General features: G+C 57.5%; 1 protein-coding gene across 2 annotated transcripts; it reads right to left on the bottom strand.

Moving 5' to 3' along the window:
* Window positions 1-1,597: 1,597 nt before the first annotated feature.
* On the bottom strand, window positions 1,598-23,504 carry TIMM44 (translocase of inner mitochondrial membrane 44). 2 transcript variants are annotated; one of them, XR_010308928.1, is made up of 14 exons: window positions 23,434-23,504; window positions 21,924-22,031; window positions 20,140-20,310; window positions 19,071-19,151; window positions 18,149-18,298; window positions 16,755-16,894; window positions 16,172-16,257; window positions 14,459-14,551; window positions 13,070-13,194; window positions 12,015-12,065; window positions 8,610-8,699; window positions 7,582-7,692; window positions 1,998-2,922; window positions 1,598-1,875 (listed from the first exon to the last, which is right to left on the bottom strand). XR_010308928.1 is itself a non-coding variant. In XM_064175169.1 (13 exons), exons 1-13 carry the CDS (start codon window positions 23,461-23,463, stop codon window positions 2,803-2,805), a joined length of 1,356 nt encoding a protein of 451 aa, XP_064031239.1. In that variant the 5' UTR covers window positions 23,464-23,504; the 3' UTR covers window positions 1,598-2,802. The 2 variants fall into 2 exon arrangements, 1 of the variants encoding a protein (XP_064031239.1); XM_064175169.1 differs by having other exon boundaries at window positions 1,598-2,922.
* Between the last annotated feature and the right edge of the window lie 254 nt (window positions 23,505-23,758).

Raw genomic sequence — 23,758 nt, 5'->3', positions numbered from 1 at the left:
GAGCAGCCAGAGCTGGGGGAGGGGGGACAAGAGAACTTCATGCAGGCATGGAATGGTTTGGGTGGAAGGAGCAAGAGGTAGGAGGAGAGGAAAGGGTCTCAAATTAGAGCCATAGAACCAGGCAGGGTTGGAAGGGAGCACAAGGAGCAGGCAGTGCCAACCCCTGCCATGCCCAGGGACACCCTACCCTAGAGCAGGCTGCACACAGCCTCAGCCAGCCTGGCCTCAAACACCTCCAGCCATGGGGCCTCAACCACCTCCCTGGGCAACCCCTGCCAGGCTCTCACCACTCTCCTGCTCAACAACTTCCTCCTCACCTCCAGCCTCACTCTCCCCACCTCCACCTTTGCTCCATTCCCCCCACTCCTGCCACTCCCTCACAGCCTCAAAAGTCCCTCCCCAGCTTTTCTGGAGCCCCCTTCAGACCCTGGCAGGCCACAAGAAGGTCACCTGGGAGCCTCCTCTGCTCCAGCCTGCACAGCCCCAACTCTTTCAGGCTGTGCTCACAGCAGAGCTGCTGCAGCCTCTCAGCATCCTCCTGGCCCTGCTCTGGACACTCTCCAGCATCTCCACAGCCCTCTTGGCCCAGGGGCTCCAGAGCTGGATGCAGGACTCCAGGTGGGCTCTCAGCAGAGCAGAGCAGAGGGGCAGAATCCCCTCCCTGGCCCTGCTGGCCACACTGCTGCTGCTGCAGCCCAGGCTCTGCTTGGCTCTCTGGGCTGCAAGTGCACACTGCTGGCTCCTGCTGAGCTTCTCCTCCAGCAGCACCCCCAAGTGCCTCTCCTCAGGGCTGCTCTCCAGCCTGGCACTGCCCAGCCTGGATTGGTGCTTGGCATTGCCTCGCCCCAGCTGCAGGACCTTGCCCTTGGTCTTGTTGAACCTTCTGAGCTTGGCTTGTGCCCACCTCTGCAGCCTGCCCAGCTCCCTCTGGCTGGATCCTGCCCTCCAGCCTGGCTGCTGCAGCACACAGCTTGGTGTGGGCAGCAAACCTGCTGAGGCTGCACTCAGTGCCTCTGCCCATGGCACCCACAGAGATGCTGACCAAGAGTGGTGCCAGGACTGATCCCTGAGGGACTCCACTTGGCACTGCCTGCACTTGGCCATGGAGCCATTGGCAGCCACTCTTTGGGTGCAGCCCTCAAGCCAGTTGCCCCAGGGGAGGTTTAGATTGGCCATGAGGAACAATTTCTGCCCCCAAAGGGTAGTCCAGGCCTGGCCCAGGCTGCTCAGGGGTGCTTGGAGGGGGTTCAAAGCCCTGCAGGTGTGGTGCTGGCTTGGCACCAGCCCTGCTGGGGTTGGGCTGCCACCTTCTGTGATCCCCTTCCAGGGCTGGGGACTCCACCAGGCAGCCTGGGCCAGTGCCTGAGAACCTTCCAGGGGCAGAAATTGTTCTTCATGCCCAACCTAAGCCTGCCCTGGGGCAACTTGAGGCCATTTCCTCTCGTGTCCTACCTTCTGGGGGGACTCAGTGATGGAATTTGCCTCACTCCTCACCCCTCCTGCTACAGAAGCTCCTGGAGCTGCAGGCCTCACCCAAGGGGCTGTGGGATCAGCAATCCACATTGCCAGGGAAGTGAGTGGACACTGAGAGAAGCACTGAGCTGGCAATCCATGTCTTTAATCATCAGAGGAAGGAAGGGCCCTGCCAGGTGCCCATGGCAGCAGAGGAGTCCTTTCATTCCCTGTCCCCCCCCTGCACTTCTTCTGCCCCCCAACACCTCTCTGCATGGCCAGCAGGCAGCTGCTGCATGCCCCCAGGGCACAGCTCCCAAACCAAGCCTCCAGCAGAAGCCCAGAACCTGGAGTCTGTGTGCCAGGAGCTCAGCCTCCAGCATCTTCCAGTGCTGCCTGCAAGCCCTGGGCCAGTTGGGACACCTCCTGAAGCTCAGGTCCCCATCCCCCCCCACCCTGCAGAAGAAAGCCACACTGGGACTGGACCTCCCCCAGCCTTTGTCTCCTCTCCCCCAGCCCCTGAGCTCCAGGAGGTGATCTTCTACCTGCTGCTGCCTGTCAGATTCCTCTGCTGCTCCATCCCTGCTCCTCACCACTGCTCCCCCTCTGGGTGCCCCCTCAAGGCCAGGCCCAGCCCAGCTCCTGCTCTGCTGTGTGCCTGTCCCTGGCACCAGCTGACAGTGACCAGGACTCCCCCCACACAACAGCAGTGTCTCACCCTAAAGCTGTGGGTAAAGCTCCCTGGCAGCACACTCCAGCCCTGCACCCAACCTCCAGGAGCTTCCTGGTGATGCCAACTACCTCCAGACCACACCAGAGCCACCTGCAAAGGCCTGGGGGGGGGATTTGGCTTGGTGAAGTGCAAGACACTGCAGTGAGAGAAGGCTCCTTGGTGTACCCCTCCACGGGATGGAGCTGAGACCACTGTGCCTTAAAAGCACCTCCAAGATCTTCTCAGGAGTGCTGTGAGGCCACCAAAGGATGATGGAGGATGGGCACCAGACCTGGCACATCTCAACTCTCCCACAGCCACCTCTGGCCAGCACTGGAAGCACTGAGAAACAGACAGAGCCCAAGGCAGAGCTAGAGGAGGAGCCAACAGCAGCTGCTGCTGTCTCAGCTCACCCCAAGCTGGGCCCTAGCAGCCACCCTTGGTGTGCCAGGACACAGGGAGGCTAAGGCAGAGAGGGCAGACTGCTCAGATTGGTATAATGAGGGCACAGCCAACAGGCTCTGGGGCTGCAAGGGACCAGTCCAGCCTCTTTCCCACACAGTCCACCAGGGTGGTGCAAGTCCAGAGATGGCAACGTGGCAAGAGAGGTGCAGGAAGCCCCTTTTGGGGGGCAGCAATCAGAGAACCTGCTCAGTGCTTGAGGAGGAAATGTCCAAGAGCCTCCAGGCAGCGTAGGGGTTGAGCTCATGCTGGTCCCTGCAGAGTGCCCACACATAGAGCATCCTCAGCACCTTGTCCTGCAAGGAGAGAGCAGTTAGAGCCTGGGGGGTGGGCACTGAGCTCCTGCCAGCTCTGCTGGGCAGAGAGTCACAGAATCAGGCAGGTTGGGAGAGAGCTCCAAGCTCCAACAGCCCAACCCAGCCCTGCCCAGCCACCAGACCATGGCACTCAGTGCCCCAGCCAGGCTTGGCTGCAACACCTCCAGCCACAGCCACTCCACCACCTCCCTGGGCAGCCCATTCCAGTGCCAATCACTCTCTCTGCCAACAACTTCCTCCTCACATCCAGCCTCAACCTGCCCTGCCACAGCTTCAGCCTGGGCCCCCTTCTTCTGGCCCTGGCTGCCTGGCAGCAGAGCCCAACCCCACCTGGCTACAGCCTCCCTGCAGGCAGCTGCAGGCAGCAATCAGCTCTGCCCTGAGCCTCCTCTGCTGCAGGCTGCACCCCCCCAGCTCCCTCAGCCTCTCCTCACAGGGCTGTGCTCCAGGCCCCTCCCCAGCCTTGCTGCCCTTCTCCAAACACCTTCCAGCACCTCAACAGCTCTCTGCAATGAGCCCTGGGGAGGGGCCTGGAGCAGAGCCCTGTGAGGAGAGGCTGAAGGAGCTGGGGGGGTGCAGCCTGCAGCAGAGGAGGCTCAGGGCAGAGCTGATTGCTGCCTGCAGCTGCCTGCAGGGAGGCTGTAGCCAGGTGAGGGTTGGGCTCTGCTCCCAAGGATCAAGTGACAGGATGAGAGGAAACAGCCTCAGATTGCACCAGAGAAGGTCCAGGTTGGACTTGAGGGACAATTTCTTCCCCTTGAGCGTTGTCAAGGCCTGGCCCAGGCTGCCCAGAGCCAGTGATGGAGTCCCCATCCCTGAATGGGACTTTAAACCCCATGGAGCTGTGATGCTGAGGGCCACAACTTGGCAGTGCTGGGGCAAGGCTTGCCACTGGATGACCTGAAAGGTCTTTTCCAACCTAAATGCTTCCAAGACTGCAGGATCTGAGGCTCTTTTTCCCCCCCTCCCTCACCCATCATTTATCCAAGCCCTCTGCAGGGGCAGCTCAGCAGCTAAGTGTAGATCACAGCTCCCAGCCCTGCCTCTGCCACTTGATTAAAGCTGAAGTTTGCTTCCTCTGGAGGATTTTTTGCTTCATGCATCTCCTTGATTTATGGCTGCTCCTGAGCAAGCAGACAGCAAACAGACTTTGATATCCTGTTCAGTAATGATCACATCAACATCCAGCTCCTAGCAAGGCACTCATTTAAACCAAGTAATCCCTCCATCAGCTGGGGCCCCCCCTTGCAGTCACCCTGACAGGTTGTAAATCAGGCCCAGATGGGTCCCATCATTAAAATTAGGCCTTGGGTTTCCTCTTTTCCCTCCCTCCACTCCCTGCAAGCTTCCAAGACGTCCCCAAGAGCAGAGGTGTCAAAAGCCAAGATCTGTTCAATGCTTCTCCTCACTTGAAAGGAAAAGCTGCTGCAAGTGGCCAGCTCCAGGCAGCTCCCCCCACAGCCTCCTCCCCATTAGGGATGGTTGAGTTACTGAAATTGGAGCTGTCTGGGTGCTGAGGACAGGAAGCTTGCAGCAAACACTGCTGTGGCTTCAGCTCTGCTGACAGAGACCTCCTCTGGCTGGGTCTGACAAGGTCAGTTTGGGATCAGCCACACAGGTTGGGCTCTTTGTGTCCAGAGCTAAAGCACAGGGAAGGGCAAGCAGAGATCTGCTGCTCAAAGCTGTACCCAGGAGAGGTTCTCAGCTCCAGAGAATCATAGAATCATAGAATCAACCAGGTTGGAAGAGACCTCAAAGATCATCCAGTCCAACCTATCACCCAGCCCTAGCCAGTCAACTAGACCATGGCACTGAGTGCCTCATCCAGTCTTTTCTTGAAGACCCCCAGGCACGGTGCCTCCACCACCTCCCTGGGCAGCCCATTCCAATGCCAATCACTCTCTCTGTGAAAAACTTCTTCCTAACATCCAGCCTATACCTACCCTGGCACAACTTGAGACTGTGTCCCCTTGTTCTATTGCTGGTTACCTGGGAGAAGAGGCCAACCCCCACCTGGCTACAATGTCCCTTCAGGTAGTTGTAGACAGTAATAAGATCACCCCTGAGCCTCCTCTTCTCCAGGCTAAACAGGCCCAGTTCTCTCAACCTCTCCTCATAGGATTTGTGTTCCAGGCCCCTCACCAGCTTCGTTGCCCTTCTCTGGACATGTTCCAGTACCTCAACATCTTTCTTGAATTGAGGGGCCCAGAACTGGACACAGTACTCAAGGTGTGGCCTGACCAGTGCTGAGTACAGGGGAAGAATAACCTCCCTTGTCCTACTGGCCACACTGTTCCTGATGCAGGCCAGGATGCCATTGGCTCTCTTGGCCACCTGGGCACACTGCTGGCTCATCTTCAGCTTACTATCTATCAGTACCCCCAGGTCCCTTTCCTCCTGGCTGCTCTCCAGCCACTCAGTCCCCAGCCTGTAGCGCTGCTTGGGGTTATTGTGGCCAAAGTGCAGAACCCTGCACTTGGCCTTGTTAAATCTCATCTCATTGGCCTCTGCCCACCCATCCAGCCTGTCCAGGTCCCTCTGCAGGGCTCTCCTACCTTCCAACAGATCAACACCTGCTCCTAGCTTGGTGTCATCTGCAAACTTACTGATGCTGGACTCAATGCCCTCGTCCAGATCATCAATAAAGATATTGAACAGGACTGGGCCCAGCACTGATCCTTGGGGAACACCACTTGTGACTGGCTGCCAACTGGATGTGGCACCATTCACCACCACTCTCTGAGCTCTGCCATCCAGCCAGTTCTTGATCCAGCACAGAGTGAATCTGTCCAAACCATGAGCTGCCAGCTTGGCTAGGAGCTTCTTGTGGCAGACAGTGTCAAAGGCTTTGCTGAAGTCCAAGTAGACTACATCCACAGCCTGCCCCACATTCACCAGGCAGGAACCTGATCATAAAAGGAGATCAGGTTGGTGAGGCAGGACCTGCCCTTCCTAAACCCATGCTGGCTGGGCCTGATCCCTTGGCTATCCTGTAGGTGCTTTGTGATGGCACCCAAGATGACCTGTTCCATGACCTTGCCTGGCACTGAGGTCAGGCTCACAGGTCTGTAGTTTTCTGGCTCCTCCTTACGACCCTTCTTGTGTATGGGAATCACATTGGCCAGCTTCCAGTCTTCAGGGACCTCTCCAGTGAGCCAGGACTGCTGATAAATGATGGAGAGTGGCTTGGCCAGCTCAGCTGCCAGCTCTCTCAGCACCCTAGGGTGGATCCCATCCGGTCCCATGGACTTGTGAGGATCCAAGTGACTTAGCAGATCCCTTACTGCTTCCTCATGGATTAGAGGGGGACTGTACTGGTCCCTGACTCCATCCACCACTTCAGGAGTCCAGCTGTCCTGGAGACAACCTGTCCCACTAGTGAAGATTGAGGCAAAGAAGGTGTTAAGCACCTCTGCCTTTTCCTCATCCTTTGTCACTCTATTCCCCTCTCTATCTAACAAGGACTGGAGGTTGTCCTTGGCCCTTCTCTTGCTATTCATATATTTAAAGAAACACTTTTTATTTTCCTTGGCAGCTGTGGCCAGCCTGAGCTCCAAGTGGGCTTTTGCCTCTCTAATTTTTCCTCTACAAGACCTAGCAACCTCCTTGAACTTCTCCTGGGACACCTCCCCTCTTTTCCAAAGGTGATACACTCTCTTTTTAATCTTTAATTCCTTCAGCAGCTCCCTGCCCATCCAGCCTGGCTGCCTCCCTCGTCGGCTCATCTTCCGGCTCAGTGGCACTGCCTGCTCCTGTGCCTTCAGGAGTTCTTTCTTGAAGCAGGTCCAACCTTCCTGGACCCCTTTGTTTCTAAGGGCTATTTCCCAAGGAACTTTCTGAATTAGTTCCTTAAATAGGCTGAAGTCTGCCCTTCGGAAGTCCAGTGTGGAGGTTCTGTTGATGCCCCTCCTGGTTTCTCCAGCTTCAAGGACCTTTTGTGGTTGAGTCCAGGATCAGTTTGGGATCACTCACACAGGTTGGGCTCTTTGTGTCTGGAGCTAAAGCACAGGGGAGGGCAAGCAGAGATCTGCTGCTCAAAGCTGTGTCCAGGAGAGGCTCCCAGCTCTAGAGCTTCAAGGACCTCCTGTGGCTGGGTCTAGGATCAGTTTGGGATCACTCACACAGGTTGGGCTCTTTGTGTCTGGAGCTAAAGCACAGGGGAGGACAAGCAGAGATCTGCTGCTCAAGTCAGTCCCTGGCAGAGGTTCCCAGGTCCAGAGCTTCAAGGATCTCCTGTGTTTGGGTCTGGATCAATTTGGGATCACTCACACAGGTTGGGCTCTTTGTGTCCAGAGCTAAGGCACAGGGGAGGACAGGCAGGGATCTGCTGCTCAAAGCAGTGCCCAAGAGAGGTTCTCAGCTCCAGAGCTTCAAGAACCTTCTGTGTTTGGGTCTGGATCAGTTTGGGATCACTCACACAGGTTGGGCTCCTTGTGTCAGGAGCTAGAGCACAGGGGAGGACAAGCAGAGATCTGCTGCTCAAGTCAGCCCCTGGCAGAGGTGCCCAGCTCCAGAGGTGCCCAGCAGAAGCCTGGGTGGTCTCCAGCATTTATCCCAGCTGGATGTAGGCAGAATTAAAGCCTGTGGTGCTGCCAGCTGGGGAGGCAGGAGCCCTGCAGAGCCACAGGCAGCACTTACTGGATCTCCTTCCACCACCTCCCCGCTCTGGTTCTTGATCACCATCACCACCTGAGCCTGGAAGGTGATGATCAGCACTGGTCCCTGCTCCATCATCTTCCCCATGGCCAACTGCAAGAGAGCCAAGAGAGCACTCAGCAAACCTCTGCAGCTCCAGGGAGAAGCAGCAACAGCTCCACATCACTGCCAGGGCCAACTACTACCCTACCTGCCCTCCAGCCACCACCCCCCAACCTGCCTCTCCTCACAGGGCTGTGCTCCAGGCCCCTCCCCAGCCTTGCTGCCCTGCTCCAAACACCTTCCAGCACCTCAACAGCTCTCTGCAATTCAGGAGCCCACAACTGGACACAGCACTGCAGGGGTGTCCTGAGCAGTGCTGAGCACAGGGGCACAAGAACCTCCCTTGTCCTGCTGCCCACACTGCTCCTGAGCCAGCCCAGGCTGCCATTGGCTCTGCTGCCCACCTGGGCACTGCTGCCTCCTCTGCAGCTCCTCTCTGCCACCACCCCCAGGGCCCTCTCTGCCTGCCTGCTCTCAGCCACTCTGGCCCCAGCCTGGAGTGCTGCTTGGGGTTGTTGTGGCCAAAGTGCAGAACCTGCCCTTGGCCTTGTTCAGTCTCATCCCCTTGGCCTCTGCCCACCCATCCAGCCTGGCCAGGTCCCTCTGCAGGGCTCTGCTCCCCTCCAACAGCTCCACAGCTGCTCCTAGCTTGGTGCCATCTGCAACCTGACTGCTGCTGGACTCAATCCCCTGCTCCAGATCATCACTAAAGACACTGACCAGGACTGTGCCCAGCACTGCTCCCTGGGGCACACCATTGGTGTCCTCACCTAGATCAGTCTGTCCAGAGCCCTGCTGAGCCTCACCTGGAATATCTCCAGGGATAAGGCCTCCACCAGCTCCCAGCTGACTGCAGGGGAGGGTTGTGGACTGAGTGACCTTGAGAGTTCCCTTCCCACCACCCAAAGCCCTTTGTGATGCTGATGCTTATTCACTCCCAGCCCGAGGTGAGACAGGAGAGGACTCACATCAAGGTTGTCAATGTCCAGAATCCTGGAGTGGAACTGCAGCCCCATGGCTTTGGCTTGCTGGATTGGGTGGGCAAGTTGGCTGTAAGTCTAAATGGAGCAACAAAGTTGGGTTAGAGGTTTGAGTTTGGTCTGTCACAAAGGAGGAAAGGAAAACAAAACCCACAGAAAGGGATTTGCTGCTTAGAGAGAACCTCCAGGGGATGGAAAAGAAGGCAATGAATAAGAAGCAGGGTTTGGAAAAGCAGCAGCACAGCAGCCCCAGGGGAGATTTGAGCAGGGCTCAGCAAGAGATAAAGGCTGAAAGGCAGCAGGATGGGGCCAGGCTCTGCTGAATGGTGCCCAGTGGGCAATGGACACAAACTGGAAGGCAGGAAGGGCAATGGGCACAGACTGGGAGCAGGAAGGGCAATGGACACAAACTGGAAGGTAGGAAGGGCAATGGGCACAAAGTGGAAGGCAGGAAGGGCAATGGGTACAGACTGGAAGCAGGAAGGGCAATGGGCACAGACTGGAAGGCAGAAAGGGCAATGGGCACAGACTGGAAGGCAGGAAGGGCAATGGGCACAGACTGGAAGCAGGAAGGGCAATGGGCACAGACTGGAAGCAGGAAGGGCAATGGGCACAGACTGGGAGCAGGAAGGGCAATGGGCACAGACTGGGAGCAGGAAGGGCAATGGGCACAGACTGGAAGCAGGAAGGGCAATGGGCACAGACTGGAAGCAGGAAGGGCAATGGGTACAGACTGGGAGCAGGAAGGGCAATGGGCACAAACTGGAAGGCAGAAAGGGCAATGGGCACAGAGTGGGAGCAGGAAGGGCAATGGGCACAGACTGGAAGCAGGAAGTGCAATGGGCACAAACTGGAAGGCAGGAAGGGCAATGGGCACAGACTGGGAGCAGGAAGGGCAATGGGCACAGACTGGGAGCAGGAAGGGCAATGGGCACAGACTGGGAGCAGGAAGGGCAATGGGCACAGACTGGGAGCAGGAAGGGCAATGGGCACAGACTGGAAGCAGGAAGGGCAATGGGCACAGACTGGGAGCAGGAAGGGCAATGGGCACAAACTGGAAGGCAGAAAGGGCAATGGGCACAGAGTGGGAGCAGGAAGGGCAATGGGCACAGAGTGGGAGCAGGAAGGGCAATGGACACAGACTGGGAGCAGGAAGGGCAATGGGCACAGACTGGGAGCAGGAAGGGCAATTTGCACAGACTGGGAGCAGGAAGGGCAATGGGCACAGACTGGAAGCAGGAAGGGCAATGGGCACAGACTGGAAGCAGGAAGGGCAATGGGTACAGACTGGGAGCAGGAAGGGCAATGGGCACAAACTGGAAGGCAGAAAGGGCAATGGGCACAGAGTGGGAGCAGGAAGGGCAATGGGCACAGACTGGGAGCAGGAAGGGCAATGGGCACAGACTGGGAGCAGGAAGGGCAATGGGCACAGACTGGAAGCAGGAAGGGCAATGGGCACAGACTGGAAGCAGGAAGTGCAATGGGCACAAACTGGAAGGCAGGAAGGGCAATGGGCACAGACTGGGAGCAGGAAGGGCAATGGGCACAGACTGGGAGCAGGAAGGGCAATTTGCACAGACTGGGAGCAGGAAGGGCAATGGGCACAGACTGGAAGCAGGAAGGGCAATGGGCACAGACTGGGAGCAGGAAGGGCAATGGGCACAGACTGGAAGCAGGAAGGGCAATGGGCACAGACTGGGAGCAGGAAGGGCAATGGGCACAAACTGGAAGGCAGAAAGGGCAATGGGCACAGAGTGGGAGCAGGAAGGGCAATGGGCACAGACTGGGAGCAGGAAGGGCAATGGGCACAGACTGGGAGCAGGAAGGGCAATGGGCACAGACTGGAAGCAGGAAGGGCAGTGGGCACAGACTGGCACCCAGGAGGTGCCACCTGAACAGGAGGAGAAACTCCTTTGGTGTGAGGCTGCTGGAGGCCTGCAGCAGGCTGCCCAGAGAGGTTGTGGAGTCTCCTTCTCTGCACAGCTTCCAACCCACCCTGGGCATTGTGCTCCTGGGCAAGCTGCTGTGGTTGCCCTGCTGGGGCAAGGAGCTGGGTGAGCTCCAGAGGTCCCTTCCATCCCATCCCTGCTAAGATGCTGTGGTCTGCTTCTGTTCCAGAGCCTTTATCTCCTGGACTCACATCACAGGAGCCTCATTTCCTCTCCTGGTTTTTACCTTGAGAGCTGATTTTTGCCTTAGGAGCTTAGCTGGGTTTGCTTTTTGGCTTAGCAAACTGAACTTGGATCTGCTGCTTCCCTTCAGAGATCCAAGAGGAATCCTGGAGGGTCATTTTCAAAGGTTGTTTGAACCAATAAAGAACTCTTCCTGACTTGCAGGCTGCTTTAGCTCACTCCTCCACGGGGCAGTGTTGCTAGGTAAGATGTTAACCATCAGGAATTGCTTCTTCCAGCCCTCTGCTGGTGGGCACCAAGGAGAACATGCACGGAAGGGAAGGGACCCTTCAAGATCATCCAGTTCCAACCCCTCCTGCCATGGGCAGGGACACCTCCCATCAGCACAGGTTGCTTAAGGTCTCATCCAACCTGATCTTGAACACCTCCAGGGAGGTTGTGGAGCACAGAAGCACCCAATGTGATCTTTGATCACATTGGGTGCTTCTGTGCTCCACAACCTCCCTGGGCAACCTGTGCCAGTGTCTCATCACCCTCAACCTGTGCCAGTAGAGGGACTCTCAGGCTTGCTTCAAGTCCCTTCAGCACCCTTGTGGCTCTCTCCACAGCTGGGCAGAGCAGTCTGAGCTCAGCTCTCATTTTGGTGTCTCTAAAAGAAGGGCACAGAGCTGCTGGAGTGAGGCCAGAGGAGGGCACAAGGATGCTCCAAGGGCTGCAGCAGCTCTGCTGTGGGCACAGGTTGAGTGAGCTTGGGGAGGTGCAGCCTGCAGAGGAGAAGGCTCCAGGAGCAGCCCAGAGCTGCTGCCAGGGCCTGAAGGGATCCTGCAGGGAGGCTGCAGAGAGACTTTTGCTGAGGGGCTCTGAGCCAGGCCAAGGGGGAATGGTTTGGAGCTGAGGCAGAGCAGGGGGAGAGTGGAGCTGAGGAAGGAGTTGTGCAGTGTGAGGGTGCTAAGAGCCTGGCCCTGGCTGCCCAGGGAGGCTGTGGCTGCCTCCTTGCTGGGGGTGTTGAAGGCCAGGCTGGGTGAGGCCTGGAGCAGCTGAGCCTAGTTGAGAGCTGTCCCTGACTGTGGCGAAGAGGATGCAGGAGCTGAGCTCTGAGCTCCCTCCCAGCCTGAGCCATTCCAGCATTCTAAAGAAGCTCTTCCTCCTGCTCAGCCTGTTCAAGAAGCCTCAAACCTCCCCAGTGAGTTAGGTTTATTCAGTTTAATTTATTCTACCATTACCAAACCTCTCCAGACCCTCCCCCAGCAGCTCTACTCACCGCTTCATAGCACCAGTCCTTGAGGATGTCAAGTTCCCCAGAGATCAGAGCCTAGCAGAGAGGAATGAAACCAGAATGAACATCCCAGAGAATCAGTCAGGGTTGGAAGGGACCACAAGGATCAGCCAGTGCCAACCCCCCTGCCATGCCCAGGGACACCCTACCCTAGAGCAGGCTGCTCACCTGATCAGCATGAGAGTGGGGAGAGCCTGGAATGGGTTGCCCAGGGAGGTGGTTGAGGCTCCATCCCTGGAGGTGTTCAAGGCCAGGCTGGATGAGGATCCACAACCTCCCTGGAGGTGTTCAAGGCCAGGTTGGATGAGGATCCACAACCTCCCTGAAGGTGTTCAAGGCCAGCTTGGAGATGAGGATCCACAACCTCCCTGGAGGTGTTCAAGGCCAGGCTGGATGAGGATCCACAACCTCCCTGAAGGTGTTCAAGGCCAGCTTGGAGATGAGGATCCACAACCTCCCTGGAGGTGTTCAAGGCCAGGCTGGATGAGGATCCACAACCTCCCTGGAGGTGTTCAAGGCCAGGTTGGATGAAGATCCACAACCTCCCTGGAGGTGTTCAAGGCCAGGCTGGATGAGGATCCACAACCTCCCTGGAGGTGTTCAAGGCCAGGCTGGATGAGGATCCACAACCTCCCTGGAGGTGTTCAAGGCCAGCTTGGAGATGAGGATCCACAACCTCCCTGGAGGTGTTCAAGGCCAGGCTGGAGGAGGATCCACAACCTCCCTGGAGGTGTTCAAGGCCAGGTTGGATGAGGATCCACAACCTCCCTGGAGGTGTTTGAGGCTAGGCTGGCTGAGGCTGTGTGCAGCCTGCTCTAGGGTATGATGTCCCTGGGCATGGCAAGGGGGTTGGCACTGCCTGCTCCTTGTGCTCCCTTCCAACCCTGCCTGCTTCTCTGATTCTAGCTGTGGGTGCAAGTCTGGATAATGGATAAGCAAAAACTGACTCAGCATCAGAAGAGTGACAAGAAAAACCTTGTTCTCAACCCAAACCACCAGAGGAAGGAGGCAGAGGTGGCTCCTGCCCTGCCCCAGCTCACCTCCAGCACGTTGGGGATGATGTCTCGCTCGCACTGCTTCAGGAACCGATCCTTGTCGAAGGAGGGATCCACTTTGAGGATCTCTGTCAAGACTTCAGACATTTCTGTCTTGGAGAACAAACCACCTAGGAAAAGAGCTCAGTGTCAGGCTGCTGGCACAGCAAGCAAGAGGTAAAGACTCACAGAAGGGTTTAGGTTGGAAAGGACCTTAAAGTTCAGCCAGTTCCAACCTGGCTTTGAACACCTGCAGGGAGGTTGTGGAGCACAGAAGCACAGAATGGGATCTTTGATCCCATTCTGTGCTTCTGTGCTCCACAACCTCCCTGGGCAAACCTGTGCCAGTGTCTTTAGCACCCTCACTATAAAGAACATCTTCCTAGCATCCAGTTTAAAGCCTTGGGCAGGAGCAGGCAGCTGAGAAGTGTTGCAAGGGAAGGGTCCCATACGAGCAGCTCTCAGCAGCCTTCTGGGTCAGGAGAGCCTCAAAGAGCTTTGGGTTGGAAAAGATCTTTGAGCCCAACCAGTCCCTGACTCTGCCATGAGTGGGGCTAAGCCATGGCCCTCAGCACCACAGCTCTGAGGTTCTGAAAGCCCTCCAGGGCTGGGGATTTAACAAAGGACAGGACTAAGCCATGGCCCTCAGCACCACAGCTCTGAGGCTCTCAAACCTCTCCAGGGCTGAGGATTCAACCAAGGACAGGACTAAGCCATGGCCCTCAGCACCACAGCTCTGAGGCTCTCAAACCCCTCCAGAGCTGGGGATTCAACCAAGGACAGGATTAAGCCATGGCCCTCAGCACCACAGCTCTGGGGCTCTGAAACCCCTCCAGGGCTGGGGATTCAAGCAAGGACAGGACTAAGCCATGGCCCTAAGTACCTCAGAGCCTCTGAGGCTCTGAAACTTCTCCAGGGCTGAGGATTCAACCAAGGTCAGGACTAAGCCATGGTCCTCAGCACCACACCTATGAGGCTCTGAAACCCTTCCAGGGCTGGCCAGGACTAAGCCATGGCCCTCAGCACCACAGCTCTGAGGCTCTGAAACCCTTCCAGGGCTGGCCAGGACTAAGCCATGTCCCTCAGCACCACAGCTCTGAGGCTCTCCAACCTCTCCAGGGCTGAGGATTTAACCAAGGTCAGGACTAAGCCATGGCCCTCAGCACCTCAGAGCTGTAACCCCTCCAGGGCTGAGGATTTCAACCACCTGCCCTGGGCAGCTGCCAGACTCTGGGTCTGTATTCTCTTACCAAAACCCTCAGAGATTTTCTCTCCCTCTGCAGAGCAAACCCAGCTCTGATATCTAAACCAGTTCCAGAAGGTGTCCCACAGGTTGGGGACACAGAGGGGACAGCAGCAGCTGGGGCAGGGCTGCAAGGCAGGAGGTGCCTTTACCTATTAAGTCAGTGACCTTGTCTGTGACAGCTCGGGAGGCTCGGATGAAGGCATTGTCACTCTCATCGTACTTCATTTTCATTTCAAAGAACCCTGAAAGCAGAGCAGAGGTGAGCCAGCAGCCAGCAGCCTCCTTTCCACCACCAGGGGCCTGCGGGAGGAGGTGACCTGTGCTGGGGCTTGCAGATCAGAGCTGCCAAGTTCTCTTCTCCAGCTCTGTGTGGATTGGACAAGTTTCAGTTTCATCATAGAATCATCACAGACTCAGGCAGGTTGGAAGAGAGCTCCAAGCTCCAACAGCCCAACCCAGCCCCCAGCCCTGCCCAGCCACCAGACCATGGCACTCAGTGCCCCAGCCAGGCTTGGCTGCAACACCTCCAGCCACAGCCACTCCACCACCTCCCTGGGCAGCCCATTCCAGTGCCAATCACTCTCTCTGCCAACAACTTCCTCCTCACATCCAGCCTCAACCTGCCCTGCCACAGCTTCAGCCTGGGGCCCCTTCTTCTGGCCCTGGCTGCCTGGCAGCAGAGCCCAACCCCACCTGGCTACAGCCTCCCTGCAGGCAGCTGCAGGCAGCAATCAGCTCTGCCCTCAGCCTCCTCTGCTGCAGGCTGCACCCCCCCAGCTCCCTCAGCCTCTCCTCACAGGGCTGTGCTCCAGGCCCCTCCCCAGCCTTGCTGCCCTTCTCCAAACACCTTCCAGCACCTCAACAGCTCTCTGCAATGGAGAAGCCCAGACCTGGACACAGCACTCCAGGGGTGTCCTGAGCAGTGCTGAGCACAGGGGCACAAGAACCTCCCTTGTCCTGCTGCCCACACTGTTCCTGAGCCAGCCCAGGCTGCCATTGGCTCTGCTGCCCACCTGGGCACTGCTGCCTCCTCTGCAGCTCCTCTCTCCCACCACCCCCAGCTCCCTCTCTGCCTGCCTGCTCTCAGCCACTCTGGCCCCAGCCTGTAGTGCTGCTTGGGGTTGTTGTGGCCAAAGTGCAGAACCTGCCCTTGGCCTTGTTCAGTCTCATCCCATTGGCCTCTGCCCACCCACAGGCACTTCTCTCTTTTTCATGCCCATCTCTCTGGGATGCTCCTCAGCAGTAACTGGCACCAGTGGGATGCTCCTTCTGGCCTCAACCTTAACCCTAACACATTACCCTCCTCTACCCCTAAACCCCAACTCTTAACCCTAACCCTCAACCTTTAACCTTTCTCCTACCCTAACCTCCAACCCTAACCTTATCTCCTAACCCTCAACCCTCATCCTTAACCCCCAGCTCTTAACCCTAACCTCACTACCTACCCCTAACTCCCAATCCTTAACCCCCAACCCTCAACCCTGTGCCAGCCTCTCCCCACCCTCACTGTCAGGAATTTCTTCCTCCTCTCCACTCTCACTCTCCCCTTCCCCAGCTCAAAGTCATTGTCCCTCTTCCTGCCACTCCCAGCCCTTGGCACAAGTCCTTCCCCAGCTCTCCCTGAACCCCTTAAGGTCCTGGAAAGCTGTTCTAAGGTCTCCCTGGGGCCTTCTCTTCTCCAGTCCCAACTCTCCCAGCCTGTCCCCACAGGGGAAGTTCTCCAGCCCTCTGAGCATCTTGGTGGCCTCCTCTGGACCTGCTCCAGCACTTCCATGTCCCTCTTCTGCTGAAGGCAGATCCAACAGAGCAAGAAGCAGGACAGGGCCAGCAGTGTGCTGCTGCTTTGCCCCTGCAGGACTCACTGTTGAAGACCACATTGTTGTCCTTGAAATCCTTCCACTGCTGATACCACTTGGAGTCCTTGTGCAGCACCACACCCATGGCCTCCCTGGAAAGGACAGAAAGCATGGAGAAAACCATGACAGGAGTGAAAAGAGCCTCCCAAGGCAGTGCCAGAGGCTGGCACCACACAGAGATGAGTGAGGACTTAAGGCAGAAGGAAGCAGAGGGAGCAAAGGAGCTCAGACGCAGCCAAACGCAACCTAACAGCAAGGTGAGGAAACACAACACATGCATGAGTCAAGAAGTCACCTCAAGTGATGCTGTCCCCAGTGGGTCATGAAATGTCCCCAGTGGGCAAGGAAATGTCCTCAGTGGGCAAGGAAATGTCCCCACTTTGCTGGTGAGGAACTCGAGGACCTAGCCTCAGCCTCAGCCTCAGCAGACCCACGCTGAGGATTCCCTCTCGGACCCAAGAGCATCGCCCCACAGCTTCACTTCAGCACAAGGGATTTTAACCACCCTCCCCCCCTCCCCAGCCTTATCATCGAGCTGTAATGAACTCAGGCAGAGAAATATCCACCCTCAAGGAGCTTCAGGACTCACTCATTAGCTTCAAAGACTCTCTCCTCTTTCATGCTGTCTCCTGAGTACTCTGTCCTCTTGCGCAGCCGCTCCGGCCGCCTGTAAGGGCCACTCTGCCCCAGAACACTTTCATCCAGCTCCTTCTTCACACTTTCTACTCCCTGGGAAAGGAAAATATCCCACTCAGGTTCAGTTGGTTTTTTTTTTCCCCTTCCCACCCTTTTCTACCTCCAAAAGAAGAGGCCACACTTGGCTGTGTGGCTGTTAGGAGGTTGAGTCCCTTCGAAACCTCAGCAGCTGCCTGGGTTCTTCCTGAGCGCTGCAACTGCTGCAGGGGGATGGGGAAGGGGAAAGAGAAGGACCTGGGTGGGGAGGTCTTGGTTGACTGCTCAGAGTGTGCCCAGGTGGCCAAGGAGGCCACCAGCATCCTGGCTTGGTGCCATGGTCTGGTTGATTGGCTAGGGCTGGGTGCTAGGTTGGGCTGGATGAGCTTGGAGGTCTCTTCCCACCTGCTTGGCTCTGTGATTCTAAGTGGTTGTGCCTCTGTACTCAGCACCTCTGAGGCCACAGCTTGAGTCCTGGGCTCAGGTTTGGAGCCTTCATGCCAAGGACATTGAGGGGCTGGAGGAGGCCCAGAGAAAGGCAACAAAGCTGGGGAAGGGTCTGGAGAACAGGGCTGGGGAGGAGCAGCTGAGGGAGCTGAGCATGTTCAGCCTGGAGGAGGCTGAGGGTAGAGCTCACTGCTCTCTGCAGCTCCTTGAGAGGAGGCTGGAAGGAGGTGGGGGTTGGGCTCTGCTCCCAAGGGACAGGGCAAGACTCCAATCATTCTTGAACTCCACTATGGCAGGGGGTTGGAACTGGATGACCTTTAAGGTTCCTTCCAACCCAACCCAATCCAATTCAGCCCAACTCAACCCAATCCAATTCAACCCAACTCAACCCAACCCAATCCAACCTAACTCAACTCAATCCAATTCAACCCAACTCAACTCAATCCAATTCAACCCAACTCAATCCAATCCAATTCAACCCAACCCAATCCAACCCAACCCAATCCAATCCAATTCAACCCAACTCAACCCAATCCAACCCAACCCAATCCAATTCAACCCATCTCAACCCAATGCAACTCAACCCAATCCAATTCAACTCAACTCAACCTAACGCAACCTAACTCAACCCAATCCAATTCAACCCAACTCAATCCAATCCAACCCAACCCAATTCAACCCAACTCAACCCAATCCAACCCAATCAACCCAAGCCAAGCCAACTCAATCCAATCCAATTCAACCCAACTCAACCCAATCCAACCCAACCCAATCCAATTCAACCCAACCCAACTCAACCCAACCCACTGTGTGGGTCTAGGCCTTCCACCAGCTGGCTCCTACCAAGGGACAGGACTCAGGTACCTGAGAAATAGCTTTGAAGGCTGCTGTCTTGCCCAGCTTCTCCCCTCCTTTGCTGACAGACTCAGCAGATTGCTTTGCTGTCTTTGCTGCTTCTTCCACCCCTTCCTTTATCTTCCGCCCAAGGTCACTCCTGCTGACTTCATCCAAACTCTGCCCCAGCAGAACAAAGCAAACAGCAAAGCAAAAGGTCACTCAGGGCCACCTCAGGGGAAGACTTACTCAGAGATGTCCTCTTTGTGGATGCTGAAGGTCTCCTCATGCACACCCAACAAGGCCTCCCAGAGCTGAGGTCATGACAGCTGCGTGGCGCAGGGGACACTCAGCAGGCTGAGGAGGAGGCAGGGGCAGAGGAGAAGAGGGCAGGGGCCAAAGAGGAGAGGGCAAGGGCCAGAGAGGAGAGGGCAGGGGCCAAGGAGGAGAGGGCAGGGGCCAAGGAGGAGAGGGCAGGGGCCAAGGAGGAGAGGGCAGGGGCCAAGGAGGAGGGGAGGGCAAGGGCCAAAGAGGAGAGGGCAGGGGCAGGGGAGCAGAGGGCAGGGGCAGGGGAGCAGAGGGCAGGGGCAGGGGCTGAGGAGGGGTGGGCAGAGGCAGCAGTGTCCACTCCTCCTCCTCCTGACTGACTCCATACTGGTGCTCAGATGGAGAAGGAGCAGAAGTGAGGAGCTAAGGAACCAAAGCTCTTGCGCCCTGCTGCGGACTGCCCAAACCTGAACCCAGTGTGCCAGGTGCTGCCTCCCCAGTGCCCAATCCTGCCCTGACCCTGCTGGCCCACACCTGGCACAGTCCAGGCTGCTGGTGGCCTCTTTGGCCTCAAAGATTGAGTAGAGTCAAAGACTGAGTAGAAGTACAACCAGCAAGAGAGAAGAGAACCAGAACCTCCCAGCAAAGCCAGCCTGGGCAAGGTCCTTCCCCAGCTGCCTTTTACCTCTTTAACTGTGCCAGTGATTTCTTCAAGCTTCTTTTTAATCACCTCTGAGGTTTTCACTGTTTCAGACTCGATGCTTTTCTGTGGGGAGAGAGAGAAAAAAACCCAAACCAAAAATAACCTCACCCTGCATGGAAGCATCAGGAGAGAAAGCAACCTCAAACCAGCCTCAAACGAGCCTCAAACCAGCCCCAAACCAACTTGAAGCCAGTCCCAAACCAGCCTCAAACTAGCCCCTAACCAGCCCCAAAATAGCCTCAAACCAAGCTCAAACCAGCCTCAAACCAACCCCAAACCAACTTCAAACCAGCCTCAAAGCAACCCCAAGCTAGCCCCAAACCAGCTTCACACTGGCCCCTAACCAGCCCCAAACCAACCTCAAACCAGCCCTAAAACAGCCCCAAACCAGCCTCAAACCATCCCAAACCTGCCCCAAACCAACCTCAAACCAACCCCAAACAAGCCCCAAACCAACCTCAAACCAGCCCCAAACCAGCCTCAAACCAGCCCCAAACAAGCCTCAAACCAACCTCAAACCAACCCTAAACCAGCCCCAAACCAACCTCAAACCAGCCCCAAACCAACCCTAAACCTGCCCCAAACCAACCCCAAACAAGCCTCAAAACAGCCCCAAAACAACCTCAAACAAGCCTCAAACCAGCCCCAAACCAACCCCAAACAAGCCCCAAACCAACCCCAAACCAACCCCAAACAAGCCCCAAACCAACCCCAAACCAGCCCCAAACCAACCCCACACCAGCCCCAAACCAAGCCTGTCTCTGGTGTCCCTGTCTATGGCACAGGGGTTGGAACTGGCTGTCCTCCTTGGACACCTTCCCAACTAAACAGGTCAGCTGCAGAAAGCTCCCCCCTGGCATTCAGCTGAGTGCCCAAGGAGGGAGAACACCACAGGGAGGGATGACCTCCTCTGGACCTACTCCAGCAGCTCCAGGTCTTCCTTGGACATCTTCTTCCCAACTAAACAGGTCAGCTGCAGAATGCCTCACCCCTGGCATGCAGCTGAGTGCCCAGGGAGGGAGACCACCACGGGGAGGGGACACAGACTCACATATTTCCTCCTTGCTTCCCGAAGGGCATCAGACTCCTCCAGTTTTTTAGCCTCATCCCGAAATTTCTTGATGCTTTCTTTCATCTCTTTGTTCTTTGCCAGCTCCTGTTTGATGTTCTCCACAAAGCCTGAGATAAAACCTTTCCTTCCTCCTGAAGCATAGCATCTAGACTGGAGACAAAGCAGCAAGGAGTTGAGGAGCAGGCAGAGGAGGAAGGAATTGAAAGCAGCAGCAGCAAAGGCAGCAACAGGTTTGATTTCGTGCACTCAAAAGGATTCCTGAAGTAGTCAACATGGTGAGAAACCACCCAGAGAGCCTCAAAGAGCAGCAGCTGCCCCTCAAGAGGTGGGGCAGGCTGTGGATGGAGTCTGCCTTGACTTCAGCAAGGCCTGGAGCACAGCCCTGTGAGGAGAGGCTGAGGGAGCTGGGGGGGTGCAGCCTGCAGCAGAGGAGGCTCAGGGCAGAGCTGATTGCTGCCTGCAGCTGCCTGCAGGGAGGCTGTAGCCAGGTGGGGTTGGGCTCTGCTGCCAGGCAGCCAGGGCCAGAAGAAGGGGCCCCAGGCTGAAGCTGTGGCAGGGCAGGTTGAGGCTGGATGTTGTTAGGAAGTTGCTGGCAGAGAGAGTGATTGGCACTGGAATGGGCTGCCCAGGGAGGTGGTGGAGTGGCTGTGGCTGGAGGTGTTGCAGCCAAGCCTGGCTGGGGCACTGAGTGCCATGGTCTGGTGGCTGGGCAGGGCTGGGGACTGGGTTGGGCTGTTGGAGCTTGGAGCTCTCTGCCAACCTGCTTGGTTCTGTGAATCTGCTCTGCTCTCATTCCAAACCCCTGCCCCTCATCCTGTCACTGCAGGCAGCAAGAAGCTGCTGCTGCTGCTGCTGCTGCTGCTGCTGCTGCTGCTGCTGCTGCTGCTGCTGCTGCTGCTGCTGCAGAGGAGTTTTAACCCCAGAGGTTACTTCAGGCTTAAACACTTTGGGAAATGAAATCCCCAGAGAGGACTCAGTTCCCAGGAAATCCTTGGAGTCAGAAGCAGAGAATTGTTTTGGTTGGAAAAGTTCTCTCAGATCATCCAGCCCAACCCTTCCCTAACTCTGCCAAGCCTGGGGCTAAACCCTGGCCCTCAGCACCACAGCTCTGAGGGCTTCTAAAGCTCTCCAGGGTGACAGAGATGCAGTCACCTCCCTGGGCAAGGCTTAGAGAACCCTTCCAGTGAAGTTTCTTCTCATGCCCAACCTAAACCTCCCCTGGGGCAACCTGAGGCTGTTTTCCTTTCACCCCATCACTTGTTAGTGAGGAAAGCCCAACCCCACCTCCTTCCAGAGTTTAAAGGGCAATGAGGTCTCTCTTCAGCCTCTTCTTCTCCAGGCTGCACAACCTCAGCTCCCTCAGCTGCTCCTCACCACCCATCTGAGCAGGGTTCAGCAGAAGTGGAAGCTTTCAGCCCAGAATGGGCTTCTGAAAACCACTTTCCCCCCTCCCCACAGACCCATGGGGGAGGTCTCCTCTAAATAAGAGCCTGAAATAAAACCTCAGCAGGGTTCAGCAGAAGTGGAAGCTTTCAGCCCAGAATGGGCTTCTCAAAACCACCTTCCCCCCTCCCAACAGACCCATGGGGGAGGTCTCCTCTAAATAGGAGCCTGAAATAAAACCTCAGCAGGGTTCAGCAGAAGTGGAAGCTTTCAGCCCAGAATGGGCTTCTCAAAACCACCTACCCCCCTCCCAACAGACCCATGGGGGAGGTCTCCTCTAAATAGGAGCCTGAAATAAAACCTCTCAGCCATGAACCAACCTGGAGGAGCTCCAGCCCAGGCCTGCTCAATCCATACACTGTGCCCCTGTGGAGGGAAGGACCTGGGTATCTCCTGGAGGTGAGCCAGAGCCCAGTGATGAGACACTTCTGCAAGGCAAAGAGAAGGTCAGGGGAGCACAGGGCAGCAGAGGAAGCCTTGGGGAGAAGAAAGGAAAGAAGCCACTGGGCTGGGAACACATCCTGAGAGCTACTGGAAGAGGCTGCACAAGGAGCAGGCAGTGCCAACCCCTGCCATGCCCAGGGACACCCTACCCTAGAGCAGGCTGCACACAGCCTCAGCCAGCCTGGCCTCAAACACCTCCAGCCATGGGGCCTCAACCACCTCTCTGGGCAGCCCCTGCCAGGCTCTCACCACTCTCCTGCTCAACAACTTCCTCCTCACCTCCAGCCTCACTCTCCCCACCTCCAGCTCTGCTCCATTCCCCCCACTCCTGCCACTCCCTCACAGCCTCAGAAGTCCCTCCCCAGCTTTTTTGGAGCCCCCTTCAGGTCCTGGCAGGCCACAAGAAGGTTCCCTGGGAGCCTCCTCTGCTCCAGCCTGCACAGCCCCAACTCTTTCAGGCTGTGCTCACAGCAGAGCTGCTGCAGCCTCTCAGCATCCTCCTGGCCCTGCTCTGGACACTCTCCAGCATCTCCACAGCCCTCTTGTCCCAGGGGCTCCAGAGCTGGATGCAGCACTCCAGGTGGGCTCTCAGCAGAGCAGAGCAGAGGGGCAGAATCCCCTCCCTGGCCCTGCTGGCCACACTGCTGCTGCTGCAGCCCAGGCTCTGCTTGGCTCTCTGGGCTGCAAGTGCTCACTGCTGGCTCCTGCTGAGCTTCTCCTCCAGCAGCACCCCCAAGTGCCTCTCCTCAGGGCTGCTCTGCAGCCTGGCACTGCCCAGCCTGGATCGGTGCTTGGCATTGCCTCCAGCCAGCTGCAGGACCTTGCCCTTGGTCTTGTTGCACCTCCTGAGCTTGGCTTGTGCCCACCTCTGCAGCCTGCCCAGCTCCCTCTGGCTGGATCCCTGCCCTCCAGCCTGGCTGCTGCAGCACACAGCTCGGTGTGGGCAGCAAACCTGCTGAGGCTGCACTCAGTGCCTCTGCCCATGGCACCCCCAGAGATGCTGCCCAGGACTCAGTGCCTGCCTCAGGAGTGCTCCGCACAGGCCTGATGGGGCTGAGGCAGGGCCGGGGCAGGCTCAGCAACTCCACTACCCCTGAGCTCCGCTCTCTCGGTGGCTCTGCTGCTTCAGCAGCCCCGGGCAGCCCTCCCGCGGCGCCAGTGCAGCCCGGGAAGAAGCGAGGAAGGAGAGAGGAGAACGGAACCGGCTGCGGGGCCAGCCCGGCCACGCCACGGCGCTCAGCCCCGGGGCTCTCCCTCCCGCCCGCGCCTCGCCGTTGCCTCCCTCCGCCCCGACACAGCCTCACGGCGCATCCGCACCCCGCGGGAGAGGCCCGGGCCCGGGGAAGGCTGCGGCTGCCCAGGCCGTGAGCGCCGCTCCGCACTCACCCGGCAGCCGCCGGCCGCCGCCGCCGCCATCCCCGCAGCGCTGCCGTGACCTTCGCCTGGCGCCGCCGGCTGACGTCATCGCCGTGCGCCGCCCGCCGCCACGTGGCCGGGGAGCGGCAGGGGCAGCCCGGACGGGGTCGGACCGGGCCTGCTCCGGGAGCATGGCTGGAGGGACCTGACCGGCAAGCACGGCCTCGGCCTGCGGGCAAAAGCGGGGCCGGCGGGCACGGGTCTAGCCTGCGGGCAGAGCCCCCCGGGAGCGCAGGCGCCGAGTCTCCATTCACAGTATCACAGTGTCACAGTGTCACCAAGGCTGGAAAAGACC

This window comes from Pogoniulus pusillus, chromosome 41 (genome assembly GCF_015220805.1).
Source record: "Pogoniulus pusillus isolate bPogPus1 chromosome 41, bPogPus1.pri, whole genome shotgun sequence".
Taxonomy (NCBI): domain Eukaryota; kingdom Metazoa; phylum Chordata; class Aves; order Piciformes; family Lybiidae; genus Pogoniulus; species Pogoniulus pusillus.
Note: the sequence above shows the minus strand (reverse complement) of the source record. Positions and strands in the feature narration are given on the sequence as shown.

Excerpts from the sequence above, each read along its gene's own strand:
- TIMM44 (XM_064175169.1), bottom strand. The coding sequence starts at position 23,463 with ATGGCGGCGGCGGCGGCCGGCGGCTGCCGG. Across the intron at positions 18,299-19,070 it reads TCACTGGCACAGTTAAAGAG|AGTTTGGATGAAGTCAGCAG; the intron begins GTAAAAGGCAGC and ends CTGCTGGGGCAG. Across the intron at positions 14,552-16,171 it reads CAACAATGTGGTCTTCAACA|GGTTCTTTGAAATGAAAATG; the intron begins GTGAGTCCTGCA and ends CTCTGCTTTCAG.